General features: G+C 42.4%; 1 protein-coding gene across 3 annotated transcripts in view; it reads right to left on the bottom strand.

Moving 5' to 3' along the window:
* VCL (vinculin) overlaps positions 1–19724 on the bottom strand; it is a 98543-nt gene that overhangs the window by 11702 nt on the left and 67117 nt on the right. For all 3 annotated transcript variants that reach the window (XM_066622655.1, XM_066622653.1, XM_066622654.1), the window contains exons 10-18: positions 18192–18367; positions 17443–17633; positions 14094–14293; positions 12696–12824; positions 10864–11013; positions 8937–9045; positions 7351–7653; positions 5835–5959; positions 5104–5289 (exon numbers count right to left, since the gene is read on the bottom strand). In XM_066622655.1, the coding sequence (XP_066478752.1) occupies positions 5104–5289; positions 5835–5959; positions 7351–7653; positions 8937–9045; positions 10864–11013; positions 12696–12824; positions 14094–14293; positions 17443–17633; positions 18192–18367 (1569 nt within the window). The remainder of the gene's footprint in view (positions 1–5103; positions 5290–5834; positions 5960–7350; positions 7654–8936; positions 9046–10863; positions 11014–12695; positions 12825–14093; positions 14294–17442; positions 17634–18191; positions 18368–19724) is intronic.

Genomic DNA, 19724 nt, shown 5'->3' with positions numbered 1-19724 from the left:
TCTTTTCTGGCAAGACAATAGAACTGCTGAGACAAAAACGAAGCAAGCACAACACATAAAGATTAATTAGTGGTGCCAGATGAAAGCTTCAACAATATGGAATGAGAGCTAAGAGAACAGCCAGGGAGCAAGAATTCCTGGGGCCACTTCCTGATCTCCCAAATGATGCAAAGGCCAGAAGAGGCGCTAGCACAAGGAAGCCACCTTGGGCAAATTTTGGGAGCTATGAAGGGTGGCAGAATGAGAAAGAGACAGATCTGACCCATGGAATACAATTCACTGGCTCTCTCCTCCCCTACAGAAGCACCACAGGAATAAGTAAGGTGGGGAGGTGCCCCCTAACTTAAAGGAATCTGTTCATTTCTGTGAAGCTTGTGCAGGAGACAAGATCAGCAAATTGTACCCCATCTTTATTAGTTGCAGGATGGGGAGAGAAAAGAAAAGAAGAAATGTCATTTGGATTCTCCAAAATGTCTTGGTCCAGCCACTGTAAACAGTTATTAAAAGCAAAACACAAAGTAGGCAGAAGACATGACAAAAACCAAGGGATGATGGAGGTGACAGGAAAGGCTAGTCAACAAATGACACTATCAGTATGTTAATTGTTAGCAGATCAGAAGTGGTGTTAGCAGCACACAAAGCCAGTCAGAATGTTTCTATTAGCAGTTGTTAATGAGATTGTGCCAGATTGTTTTGCCACAATGTTGTTCTACAAAAATCCAAATGAGGATTTCAGATGATTAGCTTCAGTCTACTGGATCACATCCTGTGGGATGAAAGTATCTAAAAACAAAATAGCTCAGTATTATTGTAGCCAAACTTCACAGTACCTGTCTATTACTGGAAGAAGGAATGGGAAACCAAACATCACCTTCATCAAGAACATAAGGACGCACCCAGATCAACATGTCACATTTTATTTCCATATTGTTGCCACTCACTAACCCATGGGTATTTTCTGTAGGCTTATACTTCCTTCTTCAGAGTTGTGGCTTTGGGTCTCAAAACTTTGCTCTGTTTGTAGAATTATACCAGTATGGTTTCCAAATAAAATCTGATACACTTTGCCCAAAAAAGCTTTGCAAGATGAGTTACCTTCTGACTATTATGAGTCAAGTTGCTAAAGGAAACTAGCAGAGAAAATTAACAGGCCATCAAGGTGAATGGGTACAATGCAAGAAACTCATTGTTAAATAAAGAAAAATCCAATAATGAAGGAGCAAATATTATACAATGGCCAGAAGGAAGGACCTTTTTACCTTCTATACAGTTCAAATCATGCAACAACTTGGGACTCTAATGAAGCAAATATTCTTGAGTAAATAAAAAAATCTCCCACTTGACATTTTGGGACCAATCACAGGATGGAGGTCTGGATGCTCATTAACATGCTTCTGTTCAATGTTTTGGTTTGAAAAGCAAAGCCACTCAAAAGGCATATCCCTCTTAAGATGACCTTGTTTGGAAAACAGCATTTACTTGCTGAAGAATTCCCCTTCCCCCCTCAACTTTACTATAGATAGATATATATTTTGAAATTATAGTCAAGAAAAAAGCATGGTTTAACCAAGTCAGAGATAATGGGACAGTTCATATATCAGACCAAATCATGATTCAGCACTGACAAGGAAGAGGGAAACTTAGGGTCACATGCTTCGTCCTCCCCATTACAAGCCATAGCTCTTTTCCTCTGATTTGCTCTTTTCCTCTTAAGTAGCAAGCCATGTTTTACAACGAAGTGGAATATAAAAGGAAGATAACTGTAGCATGTGATGAAACGGGTGATACTACTAGGGGAGGAAGGAGCACAAAACCCCAAGGCTCCTCTTAGCACATTCACATAACACCGTCATAGTTTTGCATTACATCTGAAGGGACTCAGGATATCATACAGCACGCACAAGTGAAAAGGAAGAAAGCATTTTTTTAAAACAGCAAACAAAACAAGAGGCAGATCTCAAATGGGTGCATATATGGAGAAATGAATAAATTGACAGCCCACTCCTAACTAAATTCCCATGAGGTTATGCAGTGGCACCAGCGTGAGCTCTGCTGCATCCCGTTGGGGAATTTCAGCTGCTGGAGGTCTCCTCAGGGTAAGCCCTAGTAGTCACAATAGGTCAACTCAGACCTGCACCAGCAATAACTCTGGCACAAGTCCAGATTGATTCATGTCAGCAGATCAGGCCCGGGAAGGGGGATAGGACACGGCTGTGCTGACACTGTCGATTCCACCCCCCTACCAGGCCTGATTCACCCATCTCCCACCCCTCAGATGAGGGACCAGGATGGAACTGAGCCATTAATGTTGGGGATTTGTACTTTTAGACATTGCCCATTTGACACCAACTTGAGGTTCACCTCTCTTTTGCTTTCTTAAGGCACACAGAAATGAAATGTAGTCATGGTGGTGAGACCTGTGGGGGAGATCTGGTTTCTTGGGTCTTTAAATGTTGTCTGTTAACAGTTGCTGTTTCAAACAGTTCAAATTAGTGCATAATTAAACCATACTCTACCAAAGACATTGACATTAGTAACCAACGTTGCATACTTTATTTAAAATAAGCTTTCATTTTGCTTAATGAATAATTCTATATTACATTAAAGCATGCATACTTTCAGCACTGGTCCAAAAAAAAGGTTATCTCCTTACTCACCGATCTGTGTGATCGGTGAGTAACACAGCGGACAACCACAGCAGCAGGTAAATACTAGCAAATGTTAAAGTAAAAACCAAATCACTGTCCATTAATGACTTTGGAAAATGATGATGCTTCGAGAGCATTAAGGAAAAATGTGAATTTGTACTGTTAAGAAAACCCCACCATGAGAACTGATTTTACACCATTGAAACGGAACCATTTTTTGAGCTCTTCTCAAAGTAGACTTCCTCTTTACAAAACTGCTTGGCTTCAGAACCAATGGCTGTCACCTTGGAAGAGGTAGGCCGTAGCTGCCACATATTTTTCATTTTTGGAGATTTGGTAGACTTTCATTTTGGAGATCAGTTGAAAATTTAGAACAAAAAAAGTTTCATAAAATGTACTTGCCAATTTTCCAAATAGTAGCCATGCTTTACATTGCAGAAGTTGTTCTCCTAAATGGAGAACAATGAACAGCAAAATCAGGTTTCAACTTCCTTCTGCAGTTGGCTTTAGCTGCTTTAAAAAAAAAAAAATTTGCACACATACTTTAAACCCTGGAAGGCACAAATCTCAACTGTGAAGCCTATAAAGTTAAATTACAAATCAAATTTAAATGTACTACCTTGCCTAAGATACAGCCACTTTCAGAGGCATGTTAATGAAGTATATGAACATTATCAACAAGAAGCTAGCAGTACAGCATTGCTGGTGAAATTCGTTTTAGTCTTTTAAGATGCTATTTCATTAGTACCTCTCAAAAATTAGCCACAAGAGTTACCAGGGTAATGTTACATAAGGAAAAACAAAAAATGGTATCTCACAATGGCGGAAGAATCTTGAATGCAGTTCATGATCATGACTACACTCTTGGCATCCATATTACAACCCCCATCCTGAGATCAGTGTGGATATTATACATAGCAGCCTTATGCTAACCTCTGGGATGTACCACTTTCAGTGCTCACCTCTATCACCTTAAGGCAGCGGTTCCTGAACTTACCATGGTCACAGGGCCCTGCCACACCAATGCCATTACCTGGGCATTGCTATCTTGAATCACACAAGATCTTGCACAATGCAACTGACAGTGCCTGGGAGAGACAGTAAGAAGAGGCCACCAGGGACATCTTGCAATGCCCCTGTGAGTTTGCCATGACACTCTTTGGTTCTGCAGTGCACAGTTTGTGAACCTCAAACCAGAGGTTTAAAGTGGCAGGACATGAGAGAATAGAGAATAAGAAGGACCCACATGCTATGCATCCCCAACGCAAATAAAAGGTTAATAGCACAATCCTATGTAAGCTGTACTGTGGTCAATGGGGCTTAATCTCAGGAAAACGTGTATAGGATTGCAGTCTGTGTATTGCTTCTTTAAGCTAAATGGTTTACCCCCAAGTCACCTCTGCAAGGCAACACCTACTGTTGCAAAGTCTATATGCATCAAGAGCTTGAGGTGTGTGAAATCTGTTGCCCAATACTTAAAGAACCGTTCTGCTCTTTAAATAGATTGTTATGGGACTTTTCAAAACCCACTGGTGATTTCTAAATTAAAGATTACCTGGGTTTACTAATAAAGTGACATGAAAAAGGTCATCTAGAATGGCCTTAACTTCCGCAACATTACCACTTGATGCTGCATTTTTTAAAAATGCTCACTCAGAGCCATTTAAAATGACAGGTCCCCCCAAGTCACTCATTTCAATCTGAAGTGAAGAGGCAGCAGAAAGACTATAGAGGCCCATATCAGTTGCCAGTTTCACCTTGTACAAAAACTGGGGGCACCGAAGTACCTTCTGAACAGGCCATGTAATTTAGTCTACAATGGTACAATAACATGACTATAGTCTGCCATAATAACCCTGTCCACCAACTATTCAAATACAATTCAATGCACATATATTCAAGTATCCTCAAACACAGAAGGAAGGCATTTGGCTGGATTGTACCCATAGGGTTTTAAAATGTTATCTACCACACTATCCAGTAGTGTGCAATTTTTCCTCAGATACCTGCTGCCTTATTGCTAGTAAATGCATATGCAGAAATACAAACTATAACAGAGAAAAGTATGAGAATTTTGCATCTTTTACTTTTATGGCGCCAACATTACAAGAGCAAGCAAAATGACTCACAGCAATCCTTCATGAACAAAGATAGCTATAGGGTGCTTGTCATGCTAGTCTCATTTCAAAACATAAGAATGAAATTGCTATATATACTACATCCATGACAGCTACTGTCTTTTACATGGACCAACATTTAAATTGTCCATAAAAATAAACAGATTTAATAATTTGACAGGAGTGTAGGGATGAGAGGAACAGCAAGGACTATTCCTTGCTGTATACTGTATGCTATTCTGTGCTTGTGATATATAACTTAATACAAAAAACTTATTTGGATTAAACACAGAAGAAGCAATTAAGTGATAATGCAGGGACGCATTAGTCATGCTTACCTTGCTGGACCACTTTCTGGCTTCGTCGTGTAGCTGCCTGGCAGCCATCATCATAGGCTGGTTAAGCACCTCACCAGCCTTCTGCTCTGGGAACTCCTCATCCTTCTCTTCAGGGGGAGGGGGTCTGGGAGGAGGAACCTCCCCTTCTGGCAGAGGTGGCTTTGGAGGAGCAAGCTCATCAGTGAGCTGAAGAAGAAAGGAAGTTGGTTTAGCACGTGGATGCAAAAGGAAAGTGGCTAGATCTGCAGCAATCTAGTCAGTCATCTATAGGATGACAATTATTTTTTACAGATCCTTTTTCCAATTTTAAATTTATTGTTTTGCCAAATAGTTACATCATAAAATGTTCATCCAAGAATACAATTTATATCAAATTCCAACACACAAGTGGAATAATCCATTACGTTTATTTTTACAAAATTATTTTTTACTTTAGCCATGAATTTAGAGAAATAGCCCTCTCCTTAAAGAGGAGCTCAGGTTTTCTGAATTGTCAACCAGCAGGACATTCTGAAATGGGTAAGGTAAAATATCTTACTTCTTCCTTCACCCAGGCAGCCTGAATTGGACACTTGTGCAATTTGAAACCAATTACCATACAAAACAACTCAACCTGTGCAAAAGAGCCATAACTATTTTAAGTTATAAGCAGCACAGCCAAACTGGCTGCATATTCCTGCCTCTCTCTTTCATTAGCAGTTTTGCCCAGGAGCTGAGATGACTCCACTCACATGAAGTTGCTCAAGGTCAGGAGGAGGAGGGGGGAAGTCGGGTTCTTGGGGTTGGAAGGCTTCTCGAACTTTGGCCACAGCTCCCAGTATCCTATATCCAGAATCCAAGAAGTTCTTCTGCAAACCTGAAAAATTTCATTTAAATTATACTGTGACAAAGCATTTTTTTTTTTACATGTGAGGGCTAAGACAAAAGAGAGTGCTTTTAAAATGACTGCTGTACCAAATTATTTGACTATGTAGAGAGTTGCGTTATCATGGACACGGTGTAGCAAGCAGGGGGCAGGGGTGAAGGGGGGCTATGCCCGTGAGAACACAGCCAAGCTTGGAGTGGCTCTTCTCTAAGTTTTGCAGTGGCTGGGTTCAGGCTGAGTTGGGCAGGGTCAAAAGGGCCAAAGTTAGCTGAGAGCGAGGAAGGATACCTCCCTGAGAGGTGTAACACTTGCCTGCCCTCGGCTATCTTCAGCTGCTCTGCCTCTTGTTCTCACAACAAGAAGCAGTTACTCAGCCAAGCTCAGAATAACAACTTTTTCACACCACTCTAAGTTCTGCAGTGGCCTGGCTACTGCAGAACTCAGAGCAGTGCAGCCACTCCAAGCTGCAGCTCACAAGCCAGATGTAACTGATGGTGAAATGATGCAACCACATCACTGCAAATTACTTCTACGTTGCGTACTTGGTGGGATGACGCTGCAAGTCACTGCACTCGGTAGAAGATCAAGTAGCACTGCCACTGCATAAAGGTTATAAAGGTTGCCATTGCTAGAGCTGCCAGGTCAAATACTGGTTTGTTTTTTTTTCCAGACACCCAATATTGGTTACCTCTCAGAATATGGTTTTTCTGCTAAGACTAGTAAAACACCAGCAATCCTAGAATGCAGTAGTGCCTTCACAGTTTTGTAGATCAGCTCATTATGAATTGATGTTAGTGACTCTTTTGGTAGTCTGGACCAGTCCAACTCTGCACACCTCAGTTTGAATTCACTAAGATACAGCTGGAACCTGTTTATCTGCGGATTTTACATCCGTGATTCTGGCTCAAGGTGGGTCTGCTGGAGCTGCGTTGGACTAGACTCTAAGCCATCTGAACCCTCTGAAGGTGACCAGAGTTGTGCTGCGGTCACCTCCAGAGGGCTTTCTGAAGCCCGCATATGTGCGGCTGCGGCCTCTGCAGGCTTCAGAATGACTCATAGGGCTGAAAAAAACGCAACTTCCGATTTCCCTCAAGATTTCCCCAGGAGAAACTGGAAGTTGCGTTTTTTGGCCCTACAAGCCATTCTGAAGTTTGCAGGGGCCACGAGAGACATGCACGGCTTCTGCAGGCTTCAGAAAGCTCTCTGGAGGCAACCAGAGCACACTTTCAGTACCCTTTGGAGGACTTAAAGGGCCAAAAGCCACAGATTTCATTATCTGTGATTTTTGGTATCTGTGGGAAGTTTGAGAACGGATCCCCTGTGAATACCTAGGCCCCACCTGTAATGAGGAAAAGGTTTCAGACAAGCATTTTAATGCTTACCAGGATCAGAAATGTTGCCGGCCACAGCTTTAGCATCCATCACCATTGGCGAGATGGTTTTGCTCAGGTCATCAGAGGCAGCTTTAACAGCTTCACGAAACTTGGGATCCTCGGAGTTTTCAACCTCTTTCTTGGCCACTAACAAAATCCGGTTTGCTCGTCGCGCAATGCTGGTGGCCCCAGCCACAAGCATCTGCGGTTGAATATTGGCCATGGCCACTTTGCATTTATCCAGATCTTTCTTAATGGCTTCTTCAGAGGCATCTAAGAGGGACTTGGTATCTATGGCTTCATCCACCAGTCCTGGAGTAAGAAGTTGACATATTTACATTCCTTTGTGTACATAACAATCAGAAATAGTAATCAAGGGGAACCACATCCTTGGATGCACTGTACACAATCACTGAGAGAGCTGCTAGAATTCTGCTATTTTGGACAAGCAGAATTTGGGAGGGTCAGGTGTAGAATTTTGCTTGCTGAGAATCTCATTTCTTTTCAGTTACCCATGCTGCTCTTGTCATCACAATGCCTCCTAACCACCACCATCTTAATTCTATAAAACACTTAGACACAAATGGGTTTCATTTATTTGCTGTTTTTAGTAATGAACGTATTTTCATACTGCAGGAAGTGGGGGGAAAAGCTAATTTCTTTCATGCTAGATTTATTAAAAAATTAACTCACTGCCACTAGACAATGGAAACTTAGAATTTGCACATATAAAAAAGAATGCCATATTTGTTCTCTCATCATCTGTGTGAGAATAAAAAGATATCCAAATATATATATGGTTTTGCTGTGGTGAACAGGAAAACAAAATAGAAGTTCCAATGAAAACACTGTGGTTTGCCTAATAGTTAAATTGTTGTAGTGTGTCAATCATCAGACCAAGTGATATTCAAGACAATAGCAGACAGTTATTTTTGTGCCCCCATCCCAACTCACTTCTCACTACCACCTCAAAAGACATAACCTCACCTCAACAAACATTTTGCAGGGACCAAGTCCCCTCATTCTCAACTACCTATTGGACCACAACAGTGGCTCAATTTCTCAATTAAGAAGAATTTTTAGGGACCGCAAGGACATACAACCATCCCACTTTATTTATTTCACTCACTGCAGATAACCAGAGTCTGTTTTTAAAAATGATTAAAACAATCAAAATAAGTTTCCCTCATTTTTGTGCTGCACAATTGCTCCATTTTCAGGGCTGCAGGGCATTCTTCTAAACTCCTGGAAGCAATTTCCAGATTAAACAACCCCCTTCCCTGACCCTGGCTCATCCAGAATGCATTACAATCTATTCTTGGGCAAGCCAATGCAAAGAGAGGCAGTTGCGTGACTTGAAACTGGCATCCAGAAGACTGCCCTGAAAGTGGAGGGCTTTTGCAGCAAGAAGGTGGGGGAAAGCTTTCTTCTGTCGTGTGCAAACCTTTCAAGTCTGCATCTCCCTCTAACCATTTTATTGCTTCCGTTTGTTTTATGTAGCTGTGTCTAGACCTTCCTCTTCTTCCTTCCAGTTTCCCTTCCATGATATTTTGGATCAGTGACAATTTGGGGCTACAACAGTATTGCCATTTTACCTGTCATTTTTTCAACATTGTCAATCCACTGGTTCTTCATGGTCTCGAAGTGTTCATAGGCAGCTTGATTGCCAGGGTTCCTTAGAAGGATGCGAGCAGCAGATACCACCTGCCCAAAAACAAATGAACAAACCCACAACAAAACAATATTGTTGCACAGAAGGAGAATAAATTTATTTTTCAGTCTTAATAATTTGGAAGGTAAGCATTTCATTTTAAATAAATATCAGTTTGCTGATTTTCACAGAAGTCACTAACAGCAAGAGGAATGTATAGTATTCAATAACTCTCTAAAAGCACGTGGGATTCCCTGAAGTGCTTTTGTGCAGCTCCTTCTCATACAGTAGTAGTAGTAGTAGTAGTAGTAGTAGTAGTAGTAGTAGTAGTAGTAGTAATAATAAATAAACAACTTTATTTATATCCTGCCCTTCTCCCCGAAAGGGACCCAGGGCGGCTTACAACATGTTAAAAACAGATTAAAACATAATTTAACAAACAGATAAAAACATATTAAAACACATTAACAGATACCATGAAAACAGTAGTCAGATAAAAAGTCAGATAAAAAAGAGCAAAAAGTAGAGCATGTGAAGGAAAACTTGATGGAGGATTGTAGCCCAGGAAAGAAAAAAAGAAAAGAAAAAAACATTCTTCTTAGCTTCCTCCTCTCTCATTCACAGGCACCACTCTTTCCATGGCAAGTGGGCTAAGCACCCTATGGTGAGGGAAGCCAATGAACTTTGGCTGCACTCAGCAGAGATACTCTAGATCAGGGGTGCTCAATAGGTGGATCGCGATCTACCGGTAGATTGCGAGGCAAAATGAGTAGATCGCGGAACCCTGTCTCTCCAAACTGTTAATATGTCAGTTTCGTCTAGTGACTAGACGAAACTGACATATTTAGCTGACACTGAAACTGACACTTCAGCTGCTCTTCAGGCATGCAGCAACAAAACTGACAAAACTGACTAGACTCCAGCAGGGGCTCCATACATTAAAGGGGGTGTCTGTCAGACGCTTCCTTCCCCCCTGGTAGATCTCCGGGCCTTGCTGGGTTTCAAAGTAGCTCTCGAGCCAAAAAAGTGTGAGCACCCCTGCTCTAGATGACTCTGCTGAATGCAGTGAAAAGCCCTGTGTTTCTCTCTCAAACTCCAGAGCAGAAGACAGAAGCACAGGAAGAGGGTTGTGGGCTGCACTCAGGCCCTGGATGATTCAGCTGAGTGCAACCAAACAGCAGAGCCCTGTACTTTCCTCTCCTGCTCCAGAGCAAGTTCGAAAATAAACTGGAAAAACATGGCTCCTCATTCTGGAACACAAGTTTGACCATTCCTAACCATTCTACAGCCTTAAAAATTTTTTAGAGAGAAGATGTATTAGCCATGATTGTTTAATGGAACTTCCACAACTACATCTTTTAGTATTTTTTACAGGCCTGAGTCCTCCATGATCTGCTGCTTTATGCTCTTTTTTATCTGACTTTTTATCTGACTACTGTTTTTATGGTATCTGTTAATGTGTTTTAATATGTTTTTATCTGTTTGTTAAATTGTTTTAATTTGTTTTTAACATGTTGTAAGCCGCCCTGGGTCCCTCTGGGGAGAAGGGCGGGGTATAAATAAAGATTATTATTATTACCACTACTACTACATCTTTCTAGTTACCAGATACTGGCAACGATCAGACAAATCACATCACCTTTATGTCCGGCTTGTGCACTTCCCAGAAATACCTGACTGACCACTCAACTGTTGAAAACAAGATGTCAGACTAGATTCAGCAGGCAGAACTTATGTTTTTAAGCCACAACTAGCTGCAATGCCACCTTTCTATTTTCCATCTAAAGGAATCCCACAGTAAGCATGGCTGGAACTGTATCCTCCCATAAAACCAAAGCAAGTATTTTTAGGGGTTTGTAATGGAGAGGTACCTGAGGTGTGAGTTCTCTGGCAGACTTCACAGTTGCTTGTATGCCTTCCACGGTACTTTTGTTGGCTGTTCCAACAGCAGCTGCCTTTTCTGCAGTAGCACCAAGCCTGGCAGCATGGTTTTCAAAGTTGGCTGCCCTTTCATCAAATACCTGAATGTTGAAATAGACAATCAACCAGCAAGAAGTATTTTAAAAAATGAGATCAGTTCAGATTTTTATACTGAACCATGGCCAAGCCAAGAGCTTTAATTACAAGATGATTTTGCAGTTCTTTGGACATTATTCAAAACTTGACTAATTCAACAGAAATATCAAACAATTACAGTAGTTATTCTACTCTTCTTGCCAATGCTAAGTACACTGGTTCACTAATTCAAGTCTATCGCCTGATGATGGCAATTTAAAACAAAAGTTATGTATTTCATTAAAAGTAAAAGAGCTTCCTTTGAGTACAGGATGGCCCCCATATCTGTGGATTCTGTATCCACTGATTCAGTTATCCACGGATCAGGTCTGGGCAGACTCCAGAGGGGAGTGAAAATTCAGCAGAGGCCAAGGACATCTGTCCCCAGCCTCTGCCAGGCTCAGACTGAGCTTCATAGCTCACAACACATCATTGGCATCCTTCAGTCTTGGGAGACTATGGTATGGCGCTCTGAAAAGTGGTTCTGGAACAGCGTCTAGTGTGGCTGAAGATGCCAATTCAGGAGTGACAATCCTTTCCACACTGGGAGCAAATGCAGTCTGTCACTGGTGTGTCTCCCTGGCTATGGGCCTTCCTTCTTTGCCTCAGTCTGTTGGGCAACTGTCTCCCTCTTCAAACTGGGAGAGGCCATGCTGCACAGCCTGCCTCCAAGCGGGACGCTCAGAGGCCAAGGTTTCCCACCTGTTGAGGTCCATTCCTAAGGCCTTCAGATCCCTCTTGCAGATGTCCTTGTATCGCAGCTGTGGTCTACCTGTAGGGCGCTTTCCCTGCACGAGTTCTCCATAGAGGAGATCCTTTGGGATCTGGCCATCATCCATTCTCACAACATGACCAAGCCAACGCAGGCGTCTGTTTCAGACGTGCATACATGCTAGGGATTCCAGCTCTTTCCAGGACTGTGTTGTTTGGAACTTTGTCCTGCCAGGTGATGCTGAGGATGCATCGGAGGCAGCGCTTGTGGAAAGCGTTCAGTTTCCTCTCCTGTTGTGAGCGAAGAGTCCATGACTCGCTGCAGTACAGAAGCGTACTCAAGACGCAAGCTCTGTAGACCTGGATCTTGGTATGTTCCGTCAGCTTCTTGTTGGACCAAACTCTCTTTGTGAGTCTGGAAAACATGGTAGCTGCTTTACCGATGCGTTTGTTTAGCTTGATATCCAGAAAAAGAGTGTCGGAGATGGTTGAGCCAAAGTACACAAAGTCATGGACAACCTCCAGTTCATGCGCAGAGATTGCAATGCAGGGAGGTGAGTCCACATCCTGAACCATGACCTGCGTTTTCTTCAGGCTGACTGTCAGCCTTTTTAATGCCTTATAAGGCATTAGGAGGCCTGGGCAGAGGGGGCAGCCCCCTGGATCTCAGGGATGACTGTTTGCCTGTATCTGCTGTTTCAGCTAACCACGGTGTGATCTGGAATAGCTTCAGTTGAAGTTCCAGAATACAGTTTCAGCTATCCACAGGTAAGAGGGCACACCTGTATTGCTAATTAGAATTCTACAGCATTTGCATCTTGCACTACCTCAGTCTAAGCACTGGGTCAAGTTGGGCCTTGCTCACTGAAACAAAGTAAAGCGTGTTAATGAAGTAAGTAAAACGTAAAATAAGCAAAAGTGTATTGGGCACACTTACCTCATCCCTGTTGGGTGCATCTGGAGGAGCAGTGGCTGCCACTGCCAACAGTTTAATTGGTGTTGTGGTGTCACTGAAAACATCAGATACTTCCTGGGTCATAGCTTCTTGCATCCTTGATTTTAGATCCTTAACAAATTAAAAATCCCACATCAAAACACTGAAATGAATTTGCTACAGCAAAGCAGGGTGCAGAAATCAGAATACTGTGTTTGGGTATAGTCATCGCAGGTTGAAATTCTGCTCTGACATGAAACTGAAGTTCAAGAAAGAATTAATAATTTTAAAAGCAGCAGAACACAGGGGTACCTGAACCACTGCATATGGTGGTGATCTGAATAAACACCATGCAGTGAGATACCGCTATTGGCATCCCAACCCCATACCTGGAGATGGTGACTTGAAAGAGATTGAGATGAAAGGTCCAATTATACTAGTGCTCACCTATCCAAATACACTTCACTGCAGCATCTAGCTAGTTTTTTTTTAATTTATATCAGCACAGCCATATTTGTCAGGCAAGGGCAATATGAATTAGATTACCTAATGGCTTTCAACAAGAACTGAAACAAAAATCCATTTAAATTTAAAGCAGTGTTTTTCAAACTGTGGGTCAGGACCCACTAGGTGGGTCACAAACCAATTCCAGGTGGGTCCCCATTCATGTCAATATTTTATTTTTTATATATTAGACTTGATGCTACCATAGCATGCGACTGCATTTGGGGAAATGTTACACATCTGTACTTTTAACAGGCTACTATGTATATGCTTTTAACAATGATAGTCAATGGGGCATACTCCTGGGTACATGTGGGTAGGACTGCAGCCTCAAATTGTCAAAGAGTTTCCTGCTTGATGACATCACTTCCGGTCATGACATTACTGCTGGGGGGTCCTGGCAGATTGTCATTTTAAAAAGTGGGTCCCGGTGCTAAGAAGTCTGAGAACCACTGATTTAAAGAACTCTATTTAGGAATCTGCCATGAACTGCTAGGTGCTCCTTTACTTTCCGTCCCTCACCTTTTAAAGAATTTTTGTTTCTCCAAACTAGAAACAAGGTGGACCTTTGCTAACAAATGACTAGCGGTGGATGAAGACACTGAATAGAAATGAAGTTAAATTAATGGAGAATATGCAATGGCAAATGGTAGGCTGCAGTCAAAGCTTATGAGCTACAGCCCATTATCAATGTTACAATATTAAATCAGCAGCAGCCTGATCACAAGGTTACTTATCCTTGGTTAGTTACAGCACAACCCCATGCCTGTCTACTAGGAAGTAAGCCCCACTGAGTTAAAAAGGACTTACTCCCAGGTAACCACGTATAAGATTGCAACCTCAAGTATGTGGACTGGCAACATTCTCAATTCAATAGCCGATTCCCCCTCTCTTTACCTTTAGCGATTCCTGCAACTGAGCGGCAACAGCTCTGGCTTGAGGAGATTCTCCTTCACCTCTTGCTGCCAGATCAGCCAGCTGGGTGGCAAGCTGGTCCACACGGTCACATTTGGCAAGCAGGTCCTGACGGTAAGGTCCCATCATGACATTGGCAAGACGACGACCTTCAGCCACAAGTCCCCGAATTGCAGCCTGACCTGCACAAAAAAATAAATCACTTTGCTTTATTAAAAGTTAAATAAAAAATTGAACTGGCCAGTAATTCTAGTATGCAAAAACCAAAGCAGGGGTCTTGTTGAACTTTACTGTAAGCAAAATAACAATACTTGTTCTAAACATTAGGCATACATTATTTTGTTAATCCTTACAAAGAGTCCTATGAAATAGATTGGTATTATTATCCCCCATATAACAACAGGGAGGGAGAGTTTGGACCAAGAATAGTGGCTTGCTTAAGACCACCAAATGAATTTGAGGTCAATAAGAGATTTGCACTGGAAGCTACCTGGTTCAGTATTCACTGACTTAACCATTACAGTGGAGAAGTATCCATTATCAATCCACTTGTATTTTGAGATTCAGTGGTATCCAATCATTTGACCACCTTGCTAGCCTAACCTATTTACATTGTCTGCTATTTTCTTAGGTGAAACAAGTTTCTTCATCTTTGCAGACAGACAGTAACTAGGGTAGATTTCTTGTAGAATCTCATGTGAGATGTAGGAAATGTGTGATGAACAGTGACTTGGTGAGAAATTGGGGGGCTGAGGGTACAAGATACACTCAAGTCTAAGGTATGGCTGCCTGCTAATGCAGGTAAGGATTAGTTGTGAAAAACCTGTTAAGTACTGTTTCATGAGACTTATAGGGACTACTTTTGCTGCTAATGACGTTTTTGTGAACATTATTATGCATTGTTGACCTTTATATTTCTAGCTAACCGGAACTGAATTAGTGAGAAATTAGCTTCAGGACTGTAATTTCATTTTCATTTCTATGCATTTTATTCGGTACTGTTGATGTTCTCACAATTGGTGATCTTTATATTGGGAGGGGGGGTCACAGCTCCGTGGCAGAGCACACACGTTGCACACACAAGGTCCCAGCACCAGTTCCTAGCACCTCCTGGTATGGCTGTCCAAACCAATGTTCCCTATAATTTTTACAGGGAGTGCACAGAGCTTTATGTCGTCAAGCTCTGAAGGACCCTGACAAAAACTGCATAGGGCTCCAATCGCAGTTGCACAGCTTACAACAGCACTTCCCAAACTTACCCAGCTGGTGATGCCCTTCCCCAGCACTGGAACCTGTAAGCAAATGGCGACGACACTAAATGCGTCACGTGATGACATCACGAGCCACTTCAGGTAGTAAGGCCAAATGGAGACTAAAAATAGTAGTAAAGAGGTCATGACATTTTTCAAGTGCATGGTTTTGGCATGCAGTAGCTCTGCCCACCACACTGAGCCTCCTGCCACTATTTTTAGGTTCATGTTGTGGTTTAGCTGCTGGTTGGTGGGCCTCCTGTGGTGCCCTTAGGGCAGCAATTTTCAACCACTGTGCTGTGGCGCACTGGTGTGCTGCAGATGGTTCACAGGTGTGCCACGGGACTTTGGGGAGAGTCATTTATTAGTGGAGCAACTGGGGGATTTTTGCCCCCTGCCAGCAGCATGGGGTGCCTTGTCAATGCTAAAAAAAACTGATGATGTGCCTTGACAATTTTAGCACCTTGTCAGTGTGCCGTGAGACGAAAAAGGTTGAAAACTGATGCCTTAGGGAGTGCCCTCATGACACTCTAGGGCAGCGGTTTTCAACCTTTTTCATCTCACGATGCAATGACAAGGCACTAAAATTATCAAGGCACACCATCAGTTTGTTTTGACAATCAACAAGGCAAATCGCACTGACAGCAGAGGCTTGCAGCCTCCAATGAGACTACTAACAAATGATCCTCCCCCAAACTCCCACAGCACACCTGCAGACCATCTGCAGCACACCAGTGTACCAGGGCACAGTGGTTCAAAATGGCTGCCCTAGGGCGTTGCAACACACATATTGGGAACCCCTGCCTTAGGGGGAATGGTGGTCTGAATCCCTGGAGAGTGGCTCCTAGTCAGTGTCGATGCTACTGGGTTAGATGGACCAAGGGTCTGACACAGGCTAAGGCAGATTCACATCTTCCTATTTTATATTATAGCATTTTACACATCTATGCATTCTCCTGTTGCTTTTATTCCTTATTGACATGTTTACAAAAATGAAACGTTATTGAACTGTTTAGTGTAATTTTGAAACAATGGCCATGGAATGGAAATGCTGCTGAATTGTTTCTGTTATGCTTATGACACTTTATTGAACTGTTTAGTGCCATATTGAAACAGCATCCACTTAAATAAAATGACTGTTGAAATGCTTTGATTTTGGTATGGATTGTTGGTATTGTTTTATGCATTCTAAGTCACTTCCAACATAAATTCCACTTTCTGGGAAAGCAGGGTACAAATTAAAAGTGAACTGGACTGAAAAGTCAATGCTTAGCCACTGATTGGAGACTGCTGCGCACCAGGAAAGGCATCCCCAGCGTGAACAGCACTTAACCTTCCGCAGGAGAGCCTCCTTTCCCTACTGCTCATCTCCTTGAACTGCACCCTGGCCAGCCATGCCTGTCTGGAAATCCTGGCACAATGGCTGCTGGGGCCACAGAAACCAGAAGCTGCTGGCCAAAGCACAATTTGGGGAGAGATCAATGGCAGGGAAAGGAGGCTTCCCTGAGGAATGGTAAGCACCATTCATGTAGGGGTGGTATTAGACATGGCGCTGAATCTGGACCAAGGGCCAGAGTCTGGAGAGTCCTGGCTTAGACTATCAGAATCAAGACAGCCTCAGTTTGCATTGCCACATATCTTCAGGAAAAGTTAGCAGGAAAGGGAATCGGAACACACTAGTGAGAGAAGGGATGAGCTGGTGTGTTGCCTTCTCCATTACCTTTCATTTCATGTCACAATCCCCTTAAGTAGGAAAAGGAACTTCAAAAAGGATGAAACCACCCTCTTTTGCTAGTAGACTACAATCTCTACCCCCCTTAGAATCTTCCAGATAGGGAACAGAGACTGAAGCAGACAAGACATGAGGATAAATCTCTTTAGCTGGCACGCTGTAGTTTCTTACTCCACTTCCCATTTCAGGAAATACAAAAGTGAAGGGAAGTGGGGAAAAAGCCATTGTGATTGGACGCAGTTGGAGGAACATCTGCCCCCCCCCATGAGGCCATACATTCAGATGCCAGTGGAAAATGCTTGCTTATGACCTACTACAATGTTCAGCAAGGAGACATTGAAAAACTTACCTACTCCCCGGTCATCAACTGTAGGATTATCTATCCACCTCTGAGCTTGCTCAATCTTTCCTTCCAGATGGACAGCAGCCTTGACAGGTCTGCTGTTTGCAACAGCCCTGTTGGTTTTAGACTGCAAATTCTGAAGTGATGTAGCTATCTGCTTGGCTAACGCACGGGCTTCTGGAGAATCCCCTTTCCCACTGCAGATCAAAGAGAAGTTGTTCAGCAAACTTTGCAGACTTGGTGCAAAATCTATTGGTTTTTATTAAGAAGGTATTAAGTATTATAAGATGTGAATCAGTCAATTACAATTATAAGCACTATTATTACATTTAACAAAGACTTATGGTCTACGTTTTAACAATGACGGTAGGGAAAGCTCAACTAAAGAATCTGCATAAGAGCTTACAGTTGAAGCTGAAGATCCCTTTGGACACATTTAATTAGAAAGAGGCAACCTACCTACACTACAAATTTATATCTGTTTTATAACACTAATTGCTATTACTCCAAAGAATCTTCAGTATTACAGCTTCATTAAGTGGTAATGAAAATGAAATCCCTACCCCATGGATTCTCTCTGTCCCCAAACACAGATCACTGCATATCACTTACACAAACTAATTTGTACAAAACAAAATATATGGCCATGAAACTTTGGAGCTTATGGGAAAGCAACTGTGCTCAGCACCAAGATCAAAACATAGCAGCAGAGGTAGTAGGCAGGGTGACATTAGCAGGAGTACAGTAATACCCACTGTTTCCGAAGGTCAGACAACTTAGCAGTCAGAGCAGAAATCTCTCCCAGGGACCGCAAAATATCATCTCGCTCTTTAGGATCTTCACAGAGTTCTGCAATTTTCCTGGCTTCAGCCATAATTCCTCGAATGTGTTCTTCCCCTTCACTGCCCCCATTAGGATCTGCCAGCCAGCTCTTGATATAGAAAAACAGGTGTTAAAACAAGTTTATGATCCATTTACAACAATACATAAATCTCCTATGGTCTGAAATGACAAATTCCAAGATGATGGTTCTGAAATTTAGCTAAGCCACAATGGCTTAAATGTCAATGTTAATGAACACAAAGGTCTTTCTCAGAAGCCATCTGGACTGAAAAGGTAGAGCATGTTAGGGTGGGAAGAATAAAAACCAACAGTGGCAATACTGTGCTAGTTGAGTCTACTCATAAGTAAGTGCCATTGAGTCCATTGGGACCTACTATGAGACATGTGTATAGCAGCAGTTCCCAAAGTCCTACTCAAACTTTGGTACCGCAGCAAGTCTTTGCATTGGGGGGATATATGGCAGCAATATGACCCCCAGAATCCTCAGGGGTTGTTTATACTTGCATCATCAAGCACCAGCTTTCAGTGACCCCTGCATAAGACTCCCCGAGCTTGTAAACGGATTAAAAAGTACAATCGGAAACCTCTTCCAGTTTGCAATAATGAAACTGGAGGTGGCTTCTGATCACGCTTCTTTGCCGTTTACAGGCTTAGGGAGCGCTGTGAAGGCATCCTTGGGGCTCCCTACAACCCCCCCCCCCCCCCGAAGGCCAGCACTTTTTGACATTAATAAAACAATCCACTTCTGGCCCCAGCAGTGACGTGATCCTGGGGATTGCGTTGCTGCCATCACCCCACCCCTAAAAGGACCATGGAGGAGTGCTTCCCTGGCTGGTGGGTCACGACCCACCAGTTTGGGAACCACGTATAGGATTGTAGCCTACATTCTTTTTCAAAACAAGAGTAATATTAGAATGAGTTTTGCAAAGCAGTAGAAGAGGAAACAAGATTCACAAAGCAGTTAATCTGGAATTCTGTTTTGAGGTGCAGTGGAACCCGACTTTACAGTGGGTTCACTTTACAAATCACATCACTTTACAATAGACCCTCCACAGTAAAACAAGATTCACTATACAAAGTTATTCACTTTACAATGCGCTCACAACTGCCACCAATAGGACCTCGTGGGTGTATATAAGCCAATTAGCATTGTAAGAGAAAGCATTTGATAGTTTAATAGCCTATGGTAGTGTTTTTAACATTGTGGTTGTGTGGACTGAGGGAAGGATACAATCTTATAATTTGTGTTCATGGTTATATTACATGAACTGCTAACCATGGCCCCTAAAGGATGCATTCGGCACCTTTTAAATAACCTTTTAAAGAGGGAAATGGCTTAGTTTTGTGACAGAAACAACTTTCATAGTTTTGGAACAAATTAAACAATGTGTTATTCACATCACAATATTGTCTACGAAACAGATTACCATTGCGAAGTGAGAATC

Source organism: Tiliqua scincoides, chromosome 3, assembly GCF_035046505.1.
Source record: "Tiliqua scincoides isolate rTilSci1 chromosome 3, rTilSci1.hap2, whole genome shotgun sequence".
NCBI lineage: Eukaryota > Metazoa > Chordata > Lepidosauria > Squamata > Scincidae > Tiliqua > Tiliqua scincoides.
This window is presented reverse-complemented; position numbering and strand designations above follow the sequence as displayed.